The 22084-nt window shown below is 31.3% G+C and overlaps 2 protein-coding genes across 2 annotated transcripts; both read right to left on the minus strand.

Moving 5' to 3' along the window:
- Nucleotides 1-1785: 1785 nt before the first annotated feature.
- LOC105781157 (wax ester synthase/diacylglycerol acyltransferase 5-like) lies at nucleotides 1786-4504 on the minus strand. The gene is given in 8 exon segments (XM_052626822.1): nucleotides 1786-2118; nucleotides 2217-2284; nucleotides 2287-2335; nucleotides 2437-2646; nucleotides 2739-2842; nucleotides 2917-2983; nucleotides 3072-3635; nucleotides 4196-4504. Coding segments are annotated over 8 exon segments (1482 nt in total). The 5' UTR covers nucleotides 4454-4504; the 3' UTR covers nucleotides 1786-1956.
- An 8675-nt stretch (nucleotides 4505-13179) lies between these two features.
- On the minus strand, nucleotides 13180-14219 carry LOC105784219 (tRNA threonylcarbamoyladenosine dehydratase). Its single transcript, XM_052627082.1, has 3 exons — nucleotides 14130-14219; nucleotides 13766-13921; nucleotides 13180-13396 (listed from the first exon to the last, which is right to left on the minus strand). The coding sequence occupies exons 1-3, from the start codon at nucleotides 14171-14173 to the stop codon at nucleotides 13180-13182; spliced, it is 417 nt and encodes a 138-aa protein (XP_052483042.1). The 5' UTR covers nucleotides 14174-14219.
- Between the last annotated feature and the right edge of the window lie 7865 nt (nucleotides 14220-22084).

Raw genomic sequence — 22084 nt, forward strand, 5'->3', positions numbered from 1 at the left:
CACATAGTAAGAGGACTCCTCTCCACACGCACAAAACACTAAAACACTAAAGTTTTGTCCCTTTTCTGCTTCTAGGAGCAGGGTCACTTTATTACCTTCCATAAGTCTCTCCTCATGTGTTTAGGAGTAGGAAATTCGTTACTCTACACATAATTCTGACTTGCAAGAGCCACGGTAATGTGATCAACTTGTAATTCTTTTTATAAACCCCCTTCAGTGTGTAGGGGTAGGCAATCAAAGTTAGGTTAACGAATGCAGCTTATAACTCCGAGCACATGCATTCAACAGTTATTTCCTAGATCAATAGTTATTTCTTACATTCTATATCACCAACGAATAATATGCATTTCTTACTTTTCATATTACCAATGAATAGGTGACGTCTCTTACATTTTATATTGTCAATGAATGGTTTGAACCTCCTTTATTTCACATTCCCAAAATCACATCCACGATATACAGACAACACGAGAAGGATGAAAATGAATGTTGAAACCAAAAATCCATTCAATATTTATAAATAGTTAGTGTCCTATGAACTTCAAATAAAAGAGACTCAATTGGGGAAAAAGCAACATAGGTGTTTTTGGAGGAAATTCATTTAAATAAAAGGTCACATTAGTATTACTTATGTAGAAAAAGGATTGATCCCTAAATATGTGGATAGATTCTTTTACTTAATAAAATATTGTGCGTATGTTTTATAGAAAAAGGGATGGATCTCTTTATTATAGCGACTGATCGTTTGGTTTAAATAGAAAGTTTGGTGTCTTTTTCTGTAAAAAAGGAAGGATCAATCAAGTAAATGGATCAAATCATTTGATTAACAAAATGATAGGTATATTCTATTATAAAGAAAGAGTTGATTAAACCCTTGGAATAAGAAGACGGGTCAGTATTTTTTTTATTAAAAAGGGGATCGATCCTTTAAATAAATAGATGGATCCATTTTGTTAACAGAAACAACAATGTTTTTTTTTTCTTTAGCAAAAAAGGATTGATTCTTAAATAAATTTACCAATCCCTTAATTAATCTAACCGATTGGTATGGAAAGTAGATGAGAGGAATTGAGGATTCAAATGCTTGCGGATATGAATCCTACATGAATTTATTATTTGAGGCTCACTCCACTTTTCTAACTTGATTTAAATATCTTATAAAAAATTAAATTATGTTATGATAACTATAAATATTGACAAACGTTTCAATAGTAATTCATATTAACATCATAACAATGCATTTTCAATTACTATTTCATATTTCTTGTCACGTAAATACGTAAATGTTGGCTTCACCATTGAGCCAAATAATTGCAACCAAACATATATAAGCAATGTTGGTTTATTGAGAAAAAATTGACCAAAAGTATGAATCTATTAAAATTACAACATGGATCTATTGTTGCATTTTATTAATAAATGAATCGATTATTTAATAAGCAGACTTGAATTTTGACAATGATTTTTTATAATTGTTACTAGATTTACTAATAATTAATTCTGATGTTACATATTTCATAAAGAATTCACAATAATAAATTGTATTATTGCAATTAATGATGAAAAATTAAATTATATAATAATATTTTATCGACAAAACACATTTAATAATAATTTATTTTATCGACAAATCTTATCCTATAACAATATTTAAAAGTGATTACGAAAATTCTAAATTTACACCATTGTTGTTTATTACATGATTACCGAATTTGGCTGTTGAAAGATGAGTTTGCTGTAGTGGGTATTTAAGGCCTCCCTGTTCAAATATGTATACGACAGCTGTTGTCCAAATCCAAACTTTATTTGCTTATTATAGTAAGTATAGTTCACAAAACATGATGACATGATATGAAAACTAACCAAAGCATACACGCCAATCCTAGAGATATTTAAGCAACTTTATTATGGCCACACAGCCCACTACGTACTGAAACTCGAAACGACCCTTCTAAATCACTTCTTTATCAGACCTTCAGCAACGACAGCTTTCTTGATGAGTTTAAGAGCTTCTTCAAAATCATCGCACAACTGATAGGGATCAGGAATAATGTCGTCGTCCACCGATAACACCATACTTATCTTCTTCTCATAGCTAATTATATGAATTGTGAGCGCCTGCAAATTAATGAAAGGCTAACTTACCACTATTTCACCATATAGTTTTATACGGGAATTTTCCCTGGTTCACCAAAGAAATCGTAATTTAAACTTACCACCGGTTGACCATATAAAGATGGAGCAATGAAGGTGACTTGATTGCCAAAAAGGCTAATTTCCTCCTGGGTCCCGCCACATTCGAGAACCACATAGTCGTCAATGGAAATGTGGCCAGCTGCCATTAGTGTGCAATCAATATAAGAATTTTCAATCTAATTGAAATATACCCTTCTCTATACGTAAAGGCTAATCTTGAAGGAACAATATATGTCTTACTTTGGTAGGGTAAAACCTCACAAAAACCTTGGCCATAAACAGCCTGAACTGAGCTTCAAGAGTAGCTTTTTTTCTGTCCATTGTTGCTTTGGCATCGCGAATGTAATCCAATGGGTTATCTTTCAATGCAATTTTAAATGGGTAGAGAACATAACCAATCTTGTTCCCCCAGTCGGTTTGGCTATGCTTCTTCACCATTTCTGCTATGGCCTGTAAATTAAATTATAATGAGATTATTATTATTTTTTAAATATTGAAAATTTTGGTTATTCTTTGAAGGAAACTGCTAATGAAGTCAATACATAAATCCCTGGAGATGATCTCAAGTTGATGAACAGAGTCGCTGTAAGACGAACACTGTTGGGAAGGTTGTTTTCCCATGATTCTCCATCGCCCATACCTTTGCCTGCCATTATAGCATTTGTTAATATCAAACTGCAATATCAGTTTTCATGTTATCTATCTTGCAACCTTAATTACCATATTTTCGGTTGAGATAGCGAGACAAGCCTGCCTGTGTGATTGCTAGCACCACGTCGTTCACCTTCTGCAAATTAATCATACCAAAACTTATCAACTATACTTAAGTTTTGTACATAAGTGTTAATGAAAATGGTGGACTAGACTAGACTAACCGTGTTGGTTGCATTCTTCACCAATATGACATCATCAACACAGAAAGTTCGACGCACAATTCTCCTAGAAGTAAAAGCAACTGCTCTTGAAGGTGCTTTGAGGGGTGTTTGGGTGTCCTTCAAGAAGTACGTTGTCGCCACACACATCCATATATCAACCAAAGTGTTCCACGCTAATAACAACACAGACCAAAATTTCCAAAACCATCCGGTGTGAGGTCTCGATTTCTTGGCGGCCGGAAAACTCGGCAAGGCGTCAGGTTCAGATGTTTTGCGACAGCAAGAGATGAGGAATGACATGAGAGATGTTCCGTCGCCAAGGGAATGATGAACTCGAATAACCAGTGTGGATTCAGCATCACAGGTTTTGAGGTTCAAAATATGGACATCCCACATGGGAATGGAGGTGCTAATTTGGGTGTTGGTAAGGTTGGCAATGTAATCTTCAACAAACTGATCTGGGGAGGCCATATGTTGATCAACCATGGGTATTTTAACATGATTATCTAAGTCTACCTTTGTTTTCACCCATTTCACCTCTCCACCATTCTTCTCATCTGCAACCTAATGGATTTTTGTTAAAAGAAAATGTTAAAAATGCTCAAGTAGATGTACTAGACTTAGGTTTATGCTGATAGCTTAAACTTTAAATTTAGTTTTACCAAGTGAAACATTTTCATTAATTCGTCAGTCTACTCATATATAAAATGTATTGAAGCACTAATATGTGCTAATAATTATACATAAATATATATTCTTTTTGCTCATTAATTATAAATAAATAATTTTATAGTAGACAATAATTCAAGTAATCCTTAAAACACTTGTAATGCATCAAGGTTTCAATGGAGTTGAGCATTTCCATAGTAACTTATCCAATTTTTTAAGTATATTTGAAAAGTTTGTTTTGCCAAAACCAAAACAAACATGTATGTTTGGAGTTTAATGATGGAGATATCATACATGGTTTATATTATGAAAAATATAAAACGTAATTAAAAATTTTGATTTAAATTCAAGTGATTAAAATTTTTGTATAATTAATATGAATTTGAACTGTGTTATTTTCATCTCTTATTTTTAATATTATATTAAAAAATTCTAAATTTCCCAATCTTTCTTACCTGCACACTAGAAAAACGAGGCTGCTTAAGGAAAGTGTGGACCAAATTTGCCTTGAGAAAGTGTGGGTCAATGGGGTTCTTAAACCCCAACATAGCAATAACGTAGACGTTGGATTCAGGCTGCTGAAACATACGAGCCATGGGACTCAAGGGCTCCTCTTCCTCATAAACGCTTTCTTTTCTTACCTTTATTCTTCTAAGACCAAGATCACAGCTTCCTGATTTTATCCATTCCCCGTTCTTACGTTCCAACTCCATATATATTTTTTACTCTCAAAAAGGAGAAATATAAAATAACTAAATTTGATCTTGCTTGCTTGGATTCGCATTTGACGTCTATATATTTATAGAAATCAGACATCAGGACAAAATTGTAATTAATTGCATTGAAGTCAACAAAATAACTGTTATAAATAAGTTGTGATTAATGCAGTCAATAACCACCTAGAACCGTAACGAGGGCACTTGGCCTGTTAATACCAGACTTGGCAAGCTTATCAGCTTCAGACTTGACCTCCCTGCACATATCAACAAGACTCCACCCATTAACATTTCCTGCAATATTTCTCAAGGAAACAGGGCCAAAGGCAGGCTCCTTAATCCTTATTTACCCCTATATTCGGATTAAACGTAGTTGAAGTATTTTTGGAATTTTATATTTTAATAAATTATTTTCTCAAAATTATAAAAACAGAATATTATATACACATTACAACCCAAAAGATTTATACACACTAAAAGAATTATGTAAAAAAATATTTTCAATTAAACACACATTTAAATACGTTCCAATCCATTTTTTTGTTGCAATAAGTTAATGTAAAAAGATGTGTCCTTAAAAACTTTGAAACTAAAATTAATTTCTATTTTTTTGTAACTTCAATAATTATGCTTAGCTTAACTATTAAATAGAATATATATTGTCTTATATGGGTGGTAATTAAATTTTTATCAAACACTCATTTCACTTGGATTCAAACTCTATCAATTCATCTCCTCCAATATTATATAAAAATATTAAATAGATGATGAGGATGTAAGTGGTTAAGGTGTCAAAATGACATTAAATTTCTTTGATAGCTATAACTTTTATTGTAGAAATTTTGCTAACAAAATTCTCAATCAAATATGCTCTTACTGATTCATTTTTCTTAAAATTTTAAAAATACAATACAATTATTATATAATTAAAATGCATATTTAATTATAAAGTGAAATCGAACTAATATAAAATACAAATGAATTAAGATTCATAATAACTTGAACTAAAACTGATCCACTAAACTAAAACTCACATATGACAACAACATATGAAATTTGTCTAAGTTGCCATATAGTTTTGAGTTCCAACCCAAATAATCTCTTTTCCTGATGACCTGACCCCTACATTTTCAAATAAGTAAATATATTTTTAATCTCAGAGAAAAAAAAAGGAACTTCTTATAGTCCTAACAAAATGTGGTGCCATAAAGTTTCAATATGATACTCCCTTTTGTTGTCAAACTAGTCAAGTAAAATTGGCTATTGCTTTTGTTCTATATTTTCATCTCAAACCGAGGCTTTTCTTGGTAAAGTAGAAAGAAAATTGAAAAAAAATGAAAATTTGAATGATAGAAAAAAAGAAATATGGAAAATATAGTTTTCTTTCCTTAAGTATGCTTAGGAGGAAAGATGGAAAACTAATTTTCTTCCCCTCCATTACTTGATAGTGTTGAAAATTGATAGGAAAAAAAATAAAACATTTGAAAAATGCTTAATTTGAATTAACATAGACATTTACTCATTTTTCTCTCCTCTCACCATTCCAATTTGGAAAGATTGATTTTTATGTATTAGGATGCAAAATGATCACTCTATTTTCTTTCCTCTCGTTTTTCTTCCTTACCAAGCACACTCAAAATTTATTTTCTTTACACCTTTCATTCCCTCCTCCCTTTCCCTCTTCTTTTCCATCCAACCAAGTATGCCCTAAGAGGCTATTGAATTTTAAAAGAACTATTGATACAAATAGTCGCAAATACTAAGTTGCAACTTATGTAACTAGTTTTTGTGTATTTTCTGTCCATTTTTTGTTGGCATTTTTTACCTGATTTCGTGATTTTTTTTTGTAGAAAATTTAAATGAAATTTTATTAACAAGGAAACTAATATATTGGTTTGTTTGTATTGTAATTATCTTTCTATTTTAATGAGATATGTGATCAAGTCAAAGATATGAATAATCTTGCATCCCTCTTCATCTATTTGCTTTCTAACCACTGAAATAACAATGGCATCAAGGGACAATAAAAAGGAAAGACGGCTAAAGAGGTTAGCACGAAATGCAATTTCATTGAGGAGAGCCTCGGGCACCAACAGAGCACCAAAACAGAATCAAAGGAGAAACACCTCCCCTTTCCACTCAGAGTTAGTGAACGGCCCAATGACCTTTCTTGACCACGAACCTCGCTCCTTGGAGTCTGCTATAAGATCCTCGAAGAGGAACGTCATGTTGGATATGGTGCCCTAATTGTAGTATTTTTGTCTATGTACACTTGTATTTTTTTTGAATAGATTAGTTTAATAAAATTATTCATGAATTACATTAATACCCTTTGTATCTCAATGGTCGTTTTTGCATGCAAAGCAAAATGGAAGCAAAAATTAGCTCACTGGTTATCTAATGTTTAACTAATATTAAGCGTTATTACGTGGTTAGATTGTAATACAGAAATACAACTTATATTAGTAGATGAGCGTAAACAAGTCCTTAGTCTAATTGAAAATGAGCAAACTGATTGAAAGAATAATATGTCATCTATCAAGTCCAATTGGGGAGATGCTTTGTCTTGGCATCAGAGTGGATGACTCATAGAAGATAGAGACATAAATGTGACTGACTAGACTGATAGTGTAACACCCCAAACCTGGCCTAAACATTAGGTCCGAATCTGGTGATGTCATATTGTAACACCCCTTACCCGTATTCTTCGTTGGAATAGGGTACAAGGCATTACCATAATAAATACACTTATAAACATATTAAACCGAGTTATAAAATTTCATCCAAATTAAAAACTTTCAAATTATTATCTTCGAGTTGCTAATTAGGGTTTACGAGGCCCAATACATAACTATTTATATGCTCAATATATTCGTTAAATCAATCCAATATTGAAGAATCCACTTTAAGTCAGAATCAATATTAATCACAATCATAAATCTTTTCATGTTATTTTCATATATCACTAACTTAACTTTGAATGTCAATTTACGAATATGTGATTCACTAACACATTCTGGTATACACAATGTTTAATTGATGAAATCATTTAATTGAGCTAAATTTTATATTCACTCCAAATTTTCTTCTATATCCATAAATGCTTTCACTTACCATTTACCTAACCAATTCCTCGAACCAAGCTATCACACAACAATAATACATCACCTGTGCTTCATGAATTCAATGTTCGAATCTTATCACTATCAAATCCATGTCATTCGAATACTTAAAGTTTATTCAAGCATATATTATTACGTTTCATATACCAAGCATATGTCAAAATTACGAATATGTAATCAATTCATTTGTCATTTATATGACTAGCAAATTAATCTCAAAATTCATAACATCCATTACTTAAGATATGCCATAAAACACTCCTTTAACATAAACTAGCACAATGGCCGAATTTTCAGTATGCTATTTATTCCCCTTTTCCGAATCACATAGCAAAGTATTACATATATGTATATATTTGAATAATATAATTATGCATCAACTTACCAACATGAGTTAATTCATGAGCCACTCATGACATCATTTCATGCCAAATATACCACACGCATATGCTATGAAACTTTATTTTCTCTAATGAGCTTACCATGACCAGTAATGCACCAATATAAGCATCACTCCTATTTCAACATTTATCGATTATAATCAGACATTTAACCAATTATACATAATTCATTCATATACATTATTTTCCTCCTCCTCCTCTCCATCCCACATCCTTTATCTATATAACATGCTTAAATAGCATTATACATAATTTCACTATTCACTTATATTTAAATTCAAAGCTGTCTAGTCGAGTTACAGTCACTAAATTATTTTTATCTGGAGCTACAGAGTGCCAAATTAAGTTCCGTTAATTTTCTCTGAAACTAGACTCATATATATTCTTACCATAAAATTTTCAGAATTTTTGGCTTAGGAAATTAGTACATTTGATTCTTTAAAGTTACCCCTATTTCACTGCTCAACATCTCAGATCTCTCTTCACTAAAAGTGAATTATCTCATTGTACAGAATTCAGATGATATTTCCATTTATTTCTTTCGAAAATAGACTCATTAAGGATTCTAATAATATAAATTATAACTCATAATTATTTTTTACAATTTTTAATTATTTTCCAAAGTCAGAACAGGGGATTCCGAAATCATTCCGACCCTTCCTCACTAAAATTCAAATATCTAAAAATATATAACTCTTTTGCTTGCTATGTTTCTTTTATGTAAAAATAGACTGATTAATATTTCATTTCATATCTTATTCACTCTCTAATTTAATTTCCACCATTTTTGGTGATTTTTCAAAGTCACACTATTGTTACTGTCCAAAACTGTTTTGTTGCTAATTTTACTTTTTCATAATTTCACTTTTTCACTTTCAATCATTATTCAATTCAATTCCACACATATATTCATCATTCAATCACACTTAATCGTTACATGACCTCATGTATTTTCACTTAGTCAATTTCCCGATGAACACTTCAGAATAATAACAGATACATGGTGGATTCAGCACACAGCAACCACCCTCTGTAATCAATGATATCCGGTGGGATCAGCACATAGCAACCACCTTATAATTAATGATACCGGTTCACATAGTAGCCTGCACATAGTACTACACATGTGACCATCACTATCCGATACACGTAGTAGCCTGCACATAGTACCACACACGTGATCGAAGCTATCTGGTATGCATAGTAGCCTGCACATAGTACTACACATACGACCTATCATTCTGGTACACGTAGTAGCCTGCACATAGTACTATACACATGACCATCACTTTCACTTTCACATAGTGGCCTACACACAGTCCATGCCACACATGTGGTCATTTCTGTCACTTCATTCGTATCCCTTTTTATTCCGAATGTTCAATCGGGAAATTTCTCACTTTTTCTCATTTTTTCCTTTTTCACTAATCAAAGTCAATTCATTGTCTTTCTTGACTTATAATAACATATTTAACGTATTTAGCACTCAAATTATTCAATCCAGTCCAAAAATCACATTTTGGAAAAATTATATTTTTGCCCCTAAAGGTTCACAAAATTGTGATTTTTCCCCTAGGCTCGAAAATTAAACTTTATTCCTTTTTCTTATGTTTTATGACATGATGAACATTTTTCCCTTATATGGCAACATCAAATTCTCACTCTAACACTTACTTATAAACATTAGGTATTTTTACCGATTATGTCAATTTACTCGTTTTCACTTAAAATCGGCTAGCAAAAGTTATTTAACATAATTTCAAGCTTCATATTCTACCATAAAACATCAAAATAAACATATTTCACCTATGGGTATTTTTCCAAATATGAAACCTAGATTAAATTATTGCTAGAATAAGCTAAATCAAGTTACCGGGACTCAAAAAACGTAAAGAACATTAAAAATGGGGCTTGGAATCACTTACTATGGAGCTTAGAAGCTTGAAAACCCTAAATGTGGCTTCCCCCTTGCTGATTTCGTTCACCATGGAGAAGATGGACAATTTTTTTGGTTATTTTGGCCTTTTTAATTCTTTTAATTACTAAATGACCAAAATGCTCCCAACTTAAAAATTTCCTATTTCACTTATCTCTTATCCATTTTTGTCCAACAAGTTAACCAATGGTCTAATACCATTTAAGGACCTCCAATTTAAAATTTCATAACAATTGGACACTTCTAACATGTAGAACTCAACTTTTGCACTTTTTACAATTTAGTCCTTTTGACTAAATTGAGTGCCCAAACGTCAAAATTTTCGAACAAAATTTTCACGAAATCATTTTGTGAAATCTTAGACCATAAAAATATAATGAAAATAAATTTTTTTCTCATCAAATTTGTGGTCCCGAAACCATTATTCTGACTAGCCCAAAATTCAGGCTGTTATAGACAGTACATCGGATAGGACCCAAGTAGAATAGATCTTGAATTTGTTTATGGATTTATTCACTTGTGACATTCATAGTATGACATGACTTAATCTTGAGTGGATGATGAACTATGTATGTGTGACTCGTATACTTTGATGTAAGTAAAAGTCTGAGTTCGAATAGATAAGGAATCAAAAGTTGGTATGTTGGGTATACGACTTCTGCAGTATGTAGCATCATTCACAATAGTGGAATTCGTAGCCCAAGAAATGCGTAAATGATATCCTCTCATTAGTAGTACATGATAGATGAAAAGTAAATGTGGCCACATGTCACATATCTTTGTGATGAATGATTTAATTACTATTTGATAGTAATCGACTTTTCATGAAGGAAGATGTAATGGTTATCATGAGGTAAAATAGGATCATATTAGGAGAACGAATTTATCCTAAAGAGATTAAGGATATCCTATGAGGGTAACACACTTATGACAAGGTCATTGGATTAACATTGATCGAGTAGCTTTCGTAATGATATGTTATTAGGGAGAGCTTAGTCACGATACTATAGTGTAATAACTTTATGATTAAATGAGTTTATAATTAATAGGCGAAAAGTTGGAACTTAATTATAAATCATTTGAATCCTAATCACATATTTTCAATTTGTCCCTCCTCTAGCTTGCTGAAACCAAAAATGATTTGCATGTTGAATCAAATGAACAAAAATGGATAGAAATGATAAAGTTAGAGAAATGGGTTACATTTGGAAATGAATGTAGTTTCTCACTAAGTATGAAAATGACACGAGAATTAATTTAAGTTTTTCAATTATTATTTAATAATTGAAGTTTGAAAATGGAATTAAATTAATTAGTAATTGTGAATCCGTTGAATGTAGAAATTAAATATATTCTCTCATAGATTCTTTTACGATTATTTTTCCATGATTTTAATAGAATTAAAATTGGGTTGAGAAAATTATTTAATTAAAAATTAATTAATTAAAATTATTTTTATAAATAATGTCTATTTTGAGAAATAGAAAATTATGTCTTGGGTTGGATTAAATATAAAAATTAATGAATTTAGTTTTAGAATTTAAAATAATAAATTAATAACACAATTAAAATCCAAAAGTTAGAACTCAAGTTGTCGGAAATATTAAAGTAAAAATAAAATTTAGAATCAAAACTAAAATAAATAATATATATGAAAAGCAGATTGACTAGTTGAACTCGCCTATGACTATACACATTGCAAGGTAATAAAAATACAATGCATTAAATTGTTGAACACGCTTGGTACTATCGACAATGAGAATAACACATTAAATTGTTGGATTAAACATGTAGATTACATAATAATGTAGAGCAAAATATTTTCCTTTTCCTTCTACCCTTAAATCTAGAGATAGCAAAAACCAGGGACCTAACACTAGCAAGTTCAAATATATCGCTAAAAGAAACACAGATTTAGCTCTATCCAAATGTACTTTCAGTTCTCATTTCAAATTTAGCTTCAATATATTGGATGAATTTACGCCTTGCATGATGTTAGGTGATCAAGCAGTACTTTAAAGCGCAAAAGTAAGAAGCAAGCATCCTCACTTGATAATCTAAAGGGTTGTCTTCCTCACCACTTGGTCCTCTAAAAGGAAGTAGTGAGCTTTAGGTTTCTCTAAAGAGAAAACAACAGAATTCCACCTCAATCCCATGATCTTTCCTTAAGCGGTGTCTCACCTAGAAGCAAAAATTTGAGAAAGAGTAAAGTGAATGATAGCGGAAATAAACCCTAAACAATGTCTTCTTAATGCAATAGATAAACAAGAGTAAAATTGGATATCCAAAATAACAAATACAAGCATAAGATATTAAAGTTTTTCCAAACCATATAAAATCTAATTGGACAAGGCACAAAGTAAACACCAATCATAAGATTAGCAACCACCGAGAACTGCAGTAGCAAGTGTAGATTCAAAAGCCATTGGCAGAAAGAGCCCCCATTTTAGAATGATTGACAACTCCAAAATAACTTCACCGTATTCGAATCAATAATATAAAATGCCGAAGCTCAAATCACAATAAATAATAAAAAACATAAATATTTCATAACCCAAAGCTACTGATACTAGAATAAAATACGTATCTAGAAGTAAAACCTAACCTTCGTACATACTAAGTAGCAAAGTTGATCCTAATCCTCTATTACTGAATAAAGTAACCAAGGAATCTTAAACATCTTAAATATATATAAAAAGTACTGCCAAACCCCTAAAATATTGGAAAGAAGCAAAAACTTTAGATAAATAAATTCCTTGAGCAATTTTTTTACACCCTACATAAAACACAATGCTGGACTCAACAATAAGCACCAAATCTTCCCAGTATTTTCCATCATTCTGCCATTAAAAAAATCCTATTATGAACCCCTCAATTTTCTTTCCATATAGTTTTGCAACCTATGTCCTATCAATATGCTGTAACCTCTCCATCCACCCTATACTACATTGTACTTTTTAACTTGTTATTGCCTATCCAAAAGCATCAATTCCGAAGCAGTGTTTTATATCTTGTGATTATTAGCAATCGGTTGAATAACTTATGTTGCTTGCTTACTCGTGCTTTAGATGGGTGCAATATCAAACAAGCATATAGAAGGATTAGCCATGCACTATCATAATAATGAAAAATAAAAAATAAATTGGAGCATAACATGAACCACATAAAGAAATTAGGAGTTCTATATATGGTGAAAAGCCAATATTTGACTGCAACGTTATATAAAATTCTTATAGCCAATAGCTAAAACTGAAAGTTCATAAGTCATGATGATACCTTAATGTCAATGTTATCAATGCAGTCCAAAACAAAATCAGGGTTGCCAGAAAGAATTTCTTCTTCAGATGACACATCATATAGCAACACCTCTGCATCTACTTGGCACTTGGGGAAATTTGAAGAGAAATGCTTCTTGAGGCACTCAGCTTTGGGGATGCCAACATCTGCTCGTGTTGCAATAGCGTGTCTATTTAATGATGAGGGATTTTGAACACTCAAACATCTCATTTCAAATTCAACTCTTTAGGTGGAATTTATGAAATTCTTTGCTCTTTTATATCAATAGTTATTATATTCCCCAATTTGTGGATTCACAATATCTTTCAAAGTATTTAAGGCTTCCAGAAATTTCAGAAATTCAATAACATGACAATGAATACAAGAAACGGAGGACCTATGGAAAATAATATATTGTCATATGATTTATGATCGACCGGTAATTGTAGCTTAAAACAACTTGCAACAGAGAAGAAAAATTGCAAATACAAAGTTCAGATGAATATGCAACATTATACATGCCACATACCAAGCCTAAATAAGTTAGCACTGGATTAATCATTGATGAAATATATAAGATACCTGGTCAAAGCCCACCAATAGGAGCTTGCCAACTCCTGATCTCAAAAGCATAGATGCAGCATGACTTCCAACACCTCCAAGACCAATGACCACAACATAGGATGATGTAACCTTTTGCTGAGAATCAAGGCCAAAGAACTGGATATTCCTAGCAGCAAACAACAAAGACAAAGACAAATACATGTTCAATTATTCTCTCAAAATGTTAGAGAAGGATGGTTAGGTATGTCTAAACCTCACATTGGGCATATTATATGAATACTGGCCAATCCATGAGTGCACTTTAGCTCAGAACAATAGTCTAAGAAATTTAACAGTAAATCAAACATTTTCACCTATGTTTAAGCCAAGCTCACCTGTATTCAAGCTTGGTTTGTTGATTAAATGTGATTGAACTCATTTATTTAATTAGTAACCACACATAACGAGAATTTAATTAGCAACCTGTAACCAAGAAAATACCACATCAGAATCTTTTTTTAATCAAAATTTTATACATTTATTGTATAATTGTTTTCACCTATATAATGAGCATGTCAAAATCTAATATACAATATATATTTTTTGTGAACTTTAAAGCTATAAAATAAATAATTATATATATAATTTAGGTAAATTATACCAAAAACCTTTAAATTTTATATAAAATTATATTTTAATCATTCCCTTTAAAATTTACACATTTTAATTACTCAATAATTATTTATCCAAAAATACCTTTCCAATAATAAAATGGATGGCCATGCGACCAAAGAGATGACTCTAATCATAATCCACTTTAAAAATAAGTTTTTCTAAATTCTTATGCTTGCTCATCAGAAATCAATTTCCCCTTTTATTAAAACTGAATGAAAGAGAAGCTACATTTTAAACTAACTATTATTTGCACAATTTTCATTTTTATCTAAGACCTTTTTGTAATCATCAGCCCTATAACTAGTTGCTCTTAAAGGGTTTAGATGGATGTTTGGCTATAACTATTATCTAACTTCTGAGGCAACAATTCTTTTGTGATGTTGCAAAAGAAAATAAAACAGTTACGAATTTTCTATCTTTTCCATGCGACCTTATGTTTCTTTATCGATTTTATTATATCAAAATTACGAAGTCTATCTATTTGCCTTTGAATATCACAATTCAATCACAAATGCTACATAATATAGGCACCTAACTATAAGCTAGAAATATCATGAATAGGAAAATTAATCAGTTAGCCAGATAGTGTAATGCTGTTACAAAATCAAGATTCTACTAAAACATATTAATTATTCTTCTAATAAAGAAATGGCAATAGATGCTAATTGCTACAAACAGATATGTAAATTGGAATGGAAAGAAAGAAACTTGCCTCTCAACCACATTTTTCATTTGCATTGCATATTCCTGTTTGTCAGTTTGTGCACGCAATGCCCGGACAGCAGGACCTCTTGAAACATTAAGAACACGCTTTTGTAGATAGCACCTAAATGTACCAAAGTCCCAAATGTAAATGAATAGATTGAAAATAAGATTAGGTTTGGCTTAAAGAAAATAAATTAGAAATCAACAGCTCAAATGAATTTTTTGCTTCTGCCTGTTTTTTCTTCCCAAATTGTTGCTGGAAAACAAAGCCATACTCAATCAAAGTAAGCAGATGGCTACCAAAAATCATAACATCAAGATCTAAAACATCTATAATGGATCCACTAAAACCCTAGAGAGAACAAAAAAATGAATAATAAGCTAATTCAAATCCGAACATAAGCAGATTGCAAAAGAAAACAAAAAGGAAAAGGAGATTTGAGAAAGAGGGAGAGATATCGGAGTGCAAACGAGCATGAAACATGGATCGATTAAAGTAAAATGGCGCTATTTTTTTAGGGGATTTTAGGGGGGAAAGTTGGGGATTTTGGGGGGAGGGGATTTTATAAAATGGCGCTATTTTTTTTAAAGTAAAATTAATTTTTGTGGCGTTTTTTATAAAACGCCGCTATTTCTTACATTTTGCGGTGTTTTTGTGAAAAAATGCTGCAACAAATTATTTCATTTGGAATAAAACGACACTGTTTTGCTATATAAAATGGCGCTATTTTTTTAAAGTAAAATTATTTTTTGTGTCGTTTTTATAAAAACGCCGCTATTGCTTACCTTTTGCGGTGTTTTTCATAAAAACGCCGCAAAAAAATTATTTCATTTGGAATAAAACGACACTGTTTTGCTATGCTAAAAATCTTTTATTTGTCATTAAAATTATTAGTTAAGTGATTTTATAAAACATTTTATATTACTTTTTATAAATTGAAATTTTATAAAAAAAATCAAGTACTCTCAAAATAAATATCGATATTTTAATAAGAAAAAATGATTAAATGGCTGTAATTAATTATTAAGTTAGAATTATCCAATGTAAGCAATTAATCTCTCACATATCAAATTTCTATTAAAGATTGAGACGTTAATCATGATTTTATATTATTCATTTCCGATCTAATCTCCATTTTATTACGATATTTCTTCCTAACTAAAATATAATTATTTTGCTAGATGTTCGATGTGGAATGATTTTAGTTTTTGTATTTTATTTTATTTGTTATAATTTGGTCCTATATATCCAAAATAGATAGTTACCTATCCGTATCAATTTGTTACATTTTTTATTTATTAATTTTTAAAATCTAATATTTAAATATATCAAATGGTTTAGATTAAATATTTTTTAGTCATAAACGCCACTAATAAATTAAATTCTAGTAATGAAACGACACCGTTTTGAAAAATTCTAAATCATATTAGCGGCGTTTTGGCTATAAACGCCGCCAAAGCTCACATATTTTACAATTTTTTATATTCAATTATTGTATATTGTATATCAATTTTAAATTAATAATCTTTACAATTTATTATTATCTTTTTTACAATTATATAAGAACTTATTTAATATATAAATTAAAAATTACTAATTAATCTAAACCTTAAACCCTAACCCGACCCTGAATATCTAAACCTTAAATTACTAACTCTTAACCCTAAACCACAAACCCCAAACCCCAAACTCCTAACCACTAACCCTAAACCTTATTTAATTTATAAATTAAAAAACACTAATTAATGTAAATCATAAACCCTAAACCGACCCGAATCCCTAACCCCTAAACATTATTTAATATATAAATTAAAACATGCTAATTAACCTAAACCCTAAACCCTAACCTGACACCAAATCCATAAACCATAAATTCCTAACTCTTAACCTCTAACCCTAACCCCTAACCCATAAACCTTAAATCACAACCCTTAAATCAGAATCCCTGATCCATAATCCCTAATTCCATAATCTATAAACCTTAAAATTGCATCTCTTAAACCGGCCCTAAATCCTAAATTAACCATATATATACCCTAAACCATATATATTAAACCCTAAACTATAATGATAATTAAATTAAATATTTTAAAATTAATACTATCGTATCTTTTACAATTATATTTGGAATTATTTAATATATAAATTAAAAATCAATCAATCATGTACCCAAAAATTTTAAAATTATTTTAAATAATAGTATTTTAATTTCTCTATTTTTAAAAATATTTTTCTATGTTTTTTCTTTCAAATTATTTCTACGTGTCATTATTTCAAATTTATCCATTTTAACAAATATTCAATTAAAATAAATTGAATTTTTATTAATATAATTAAACAAATTAAATAGTAAATAGACAAGTAAAATGTTTTTGCGGCGCTTTTTCAAAAACGCCGCTAAAGCCCCGAGCATTAGCGGCGCATCTTGGAAAACGCCGCTAAAGCCCAGAGCATTAGCGATGCTTTTCCAAAAACGCCGCTAAAGATCTGAGCATTAGCGGCGCTTTTTCAAAAACGATGCTAAAGATCTGAGCATTAGCGGCGCTTTTTTTAAAAACGCCGCTAAAGCCCTGAAAGGTAGAAAACGATGTCGTTGGGCTTAGGTTTTTTGCGGCGTTTTTCCAAAAAACGCCGCTAATACTCATTTTTATCAGTGATTTCCTGAAAGCGCCGCTAATGCTCGATCTTTAGCAGCGTTTTACATAAGGCGCCGCTAATGCTCGATTTTTTGTGGCGTTTTTTGTCCAAACGCCGCTAAAAATGCTGCTAAAAGCCTGTTTTGCTGTAGTGGAAGGATTTTAATCAATATTGGCTACTTATTTTCAAGTACGTAAATATGTTAGGTGCTGACCCAAATGCCCAAAATCAACCGTAAAGTTGAAAGACATTCGCGTGTGCGATTCACATCAAAGCAATGCAAGAAATCTAACTAGTTTGGATTCGTAAAATAGTTGTAATTGTGAAAATTGGTTTGAACCCCGAACTGGGTGTTTAGGGGGATATTTAAGAGAGGCGTTAATTGAATTTATACTAATTTTTAATTTAGGTTCGTTTTAAGGTTTTTTAAGGAAACCTGAAGATTCACTAGTGTGCTGTGAAAAAACGTAAAATAAGGTGTGGGTCCTAAACTCAAAAACTTAATTAAAATGTTAATTTTTGTGAAATATTTTATGATTTAGCTTGATTATTGGATTGACTTAATAATCAAATAATTAATTTTGTAAGTGGCCGAGTCAGATACATTTCGAGCCCTAAAAGATTGATCTATTAGCGAAGTTACTAGTTTGACAGTGTGATTGATGTTGTGATGCATGATTGTGTTATTTGGTATGAGATAGGTTGTATATATTGCATGATTTGCTAAAATATTAGTTTATGCATGATATATTGGAAAGGTTGCTATACATGCACATTAGAATTTCGTAAAAGTAAGTGAAATTGTATAATGTTGAATGATACCATCTTAATGGTAATTTAAAAGATGGAACATTGATTCCATTCACTGAAAGTATTCGATTACTGAGGGCATGATGAACACGTCAATTAAATGTGAAGTGTATTAAATTATAGTTATGTATGAGATTGTATGACATATTTCATGTGCATTGGGATGAGATATTTTATGGTTGACTGTAACATCCCAAAAATCAGGGGTTAGTAGAATCTGGTTTGTGAATCGAGAGATAGTGGTCATGCCTTAATTTTTGAAATTTATCTATGTATTTTTAGGAAATAAATGAGGTATTTGTCTGTTGGTTAAGTGTTAGTGAAATGTTCCTTGAAACCCAAGTTCAAATCCCTTCCATATGAGAAAGCATGGAAATTAAATGAGGTCCCAAGTTCGAAACCCTTCCTTTGCGAAATAATTAAATTTTGCAAAATCCATTGTTTTTTTAATGTGCGTGTCATCCATACCCTTGAACCCTAAGTATAAATATAAATTTTTTATTGTAATTTTTTTAGCCTTTAATTCAAATTTTACCTACCCAAGCCGTTCACCCTCTTCCTCTCCTCTTTTCTCTTCAATTTTCTTTCTTTCTCCCATTGTTGTCGTCGCCTACACCTAGTTTTACCATCTCTTTCTTCATTTTCTTTTTGCCACAAGATTTGTTAACATATTCTCCACAATATTGATGTCATTTTTCCTCATTAAAATCAGCCCCAAATCTAAAATCTTGAACTCCAAGATCGATCTCGAACATTGCCCAGAAAGTGCCATTGCCGTTTCTCTCGACTAGCTTGGGTAAAGTCTCTTCTCTCTTCAATTTCTTAATTAATCTTGTCCATTCAAAACCTAAATTTCCAGATATGGAATTTTTCAGATTTTAAATGATTTCAAAGGTATTTTTCCAGATTTTAATGAGATCCCAAACCATTTTAATATTCAGCCCCAATTTTGGCCACCATGGGTGGTTGTGCGTGCGCCTATATGCAAGAAAGGATACTATTTTGTTTCTTGGTTCTTTCCTATATTTTCTGGAATTAATTTGAGTTCTTGAAACCTCCTAATTAGCTTTTAAATCCCTTTCAATTTGGGGAAAATTTTCTTGATCGATTGGCCAATCGGATCCCACAAATCGTGAAACGTAAGTGCAATTAAGGGTAACTAGTTTGTTATTTCGACATAGTTGTTGGGTAAATCTTATGACTTTATTAAATGAAGAAATTTAGTCATTAATTAGCTACTGATTTTCCAGTATATTATTGAATTAGATGCTGACCCAAACAGCCCAATTCATCCGTAAAGGCGAAAAATGATTGTACGTACAGTTTGCATCGATACAGTGTAAGGAATCTAACTAGTTTGGATTCATAAAATGGTTATAATTTCAACGATTGGTTTGAAATAATAAGTGGGTGTTTGGGGGCTGGTGTAATGGTAAATTGATTGAATTCATGCTAAATTTTGGTTTAGGTTCGTTTAAGGAATTATTAAGGAAATTTGGAAGATTCACTAGTGTGCTGCGAGGAAGCAAAAAATAAGGTGTGGGTCCTAAACTCATAAAATTGTTTGAAATTTTTAAATATCATGTTATATATGATAAATTAGTTGGTTGACTAGATTTTCTTAATAGCCAAATTATTTATTTTGTGAGTGGTCGAACCAGGTATGTTTCGAGCCTTAAAAGATTGACATGTTGACAAAATTGCTGGTTTGATAGTATTGATGTTTGATTGAGTTTGTAATTGCATATTTAAGTTATAAGATATGAGAATGTTTGACTGAATGATATAATGTATTGAGATATTAAGCTTATGTATGATTTAAATGCATGAGATATTTTTTATATTGTGTATTGAAAAGTATGTTATTTATGCACAATGAAAATCCGTAAAGTATGTGAAATTTAACGATATTGATTGATACCAACACAATGGTAATTTGAAAGATTGGAACACTGTTTCCATTGACTGAAAGTATGTGATTATTGAGGACATGCTGAGAATTTCAAATAAATGTGAAAACTATTGAGATATGATTATGTATGAGATTGTGTGACATATTGCATATGCATTGGGTTGGGATTTTGTGCTAGACGGAGGAGTTCCGTGGAGTATTGACTGCATATTAAGTCTGCATTATTTGTAGTCAGTGCACTGCACCTGGATCACCGAGGGGATTGGCGATTTTATCACGTATTATATGTTATTGGCGATTGTATCGCACTATTTGATATCCGGAAAATTTTCTGCATTAGTAATTATTTGGTGGTTTTACCACATCGAGCTATGCTCATAATGTTTTGGAGTTTGTCAGATGGGTTTTGGGGAACTCGTGGTGTGTAACAGATCGTATAGGTAGGAACCTTTTTGCATTGCATTATGTGCACGACATATTTGAATGTTATTGATTTATGCTACGCATTATAATTTTTTGTATTGAATGGCATCGAAATTAATAATTGTTACTCGAATGAATGATGACCTATGCTCATACAACGTTTGACGTCAATTTGACAATGGCTATGTAATGATATGAAATTCCTATGATGGTTCTGTTTTCTTCTATTAAAGCTAATCTGTTTCACTGCATTCGATATTTATGTTTGTTTAAATAATTGTTTGACTCACACTGAGCTTTTCATAAGCTCACCCCCAATAGTGTTTAACTTTTCAGGTAAACCTCAAAATTAGGATCGGACACGACATTTAGATAATCAACTTGGACCTCAGATTATTATTTAATTAAGTATTATTAAGTATTTATTGGTTTTGGCTCGTAATTTTTAATTATTTTTGGTCTGTGGTTTGATAACTTTTCTTTTGGGGCTTTTTGCATGCATGAATTACTCAAGCATAATAATCGGATAATGCATGATATTAGGCTTAAGTAAAATTTGATATTGTTCCCTAGTTTCCACTACACTGCAAAGGAACTGTTTTTGAAAAACAAATTAATAAGGAAAATAATTTTCCGAAATTACTTGAAAAATGGTTTTTTTGCTGCATTAGTTTAACTTTGAGTTTTTTTAAAGAAGAGCGACAAGCAAACGGTTTTTCTAAAACAGCACCGTCAACAATAAAATGAATCCTAAGCATACACGACCTAATGAATGAATGCTTTTAAGCTAAGTCAAAGTACAACTACAGCTTTATCTAAAAATGAGTTTATTTAAAGTCTTAAAAATTAACGTAAGTTAGCTTAGTCATTTCGGTGGCTAATGTAGCCTTCTCAATCTAGGAATAACGTCTAGGCTAGGTTTGGGAGGTTACATTGACGGAGGAGTTCCATGGAGTACCGGTGACATATTAAGTCTGCATTTTATTCGTAGTCAGTGAACTACATTTGGAGTACCAAGGGTATTGGCGATTATATTGCATTATTTGTTATTCGACAGTTTTATTGCATTATTGTTATTTAGTGGTTTTACCACATTGAGCTATAATCGTATTCGTTAGAGTTCGGCAAACGGGTTTCGGGGAACTTGTGGTGTGTAGTTGATGGTATGGGTAAGAACCTTTTTGCAT

The sequence above is a fragment of the Gossypium raimondii genome, chromosome 13 (assembly GCF_025698545.1).
Source record: "Gossypium raimondii isolate GPD5lz chromosome 13, ASM2569854v1, whole genome shotgun sequence".
Classification (NCBI taxonomy): Eukaryota; Viridiplantae; Streptophyta; class Magnoliopsida; order Malvales; family Malvaceae; genus Gossypium; species Gossypium raimondii.

Bases quoted from the DNA above. Each gene is read 5' to 3' on its own strand.
- LOC105784219 (XM_052627082.1), bottom strand. From the start codon at position 14,173: ATGAGTTCAATCACATTTAATCAACAAACCAAGCTTGAATACAG. The intron at 13,922-14,129 runs GTGAGCTTGGCT...GTTTGCTGCTAG, and splicing joins CAAACCAAGCTTGAATACAG to GAATATCCAGTTCTTTGGCC. The intron at 13,397-13,765 runs TATATTTCATCA...TGTTCAAAATCC, and splicing joins GGCTTTGACCAGGTATCTTA to CTCATCATTAAATAGACACG.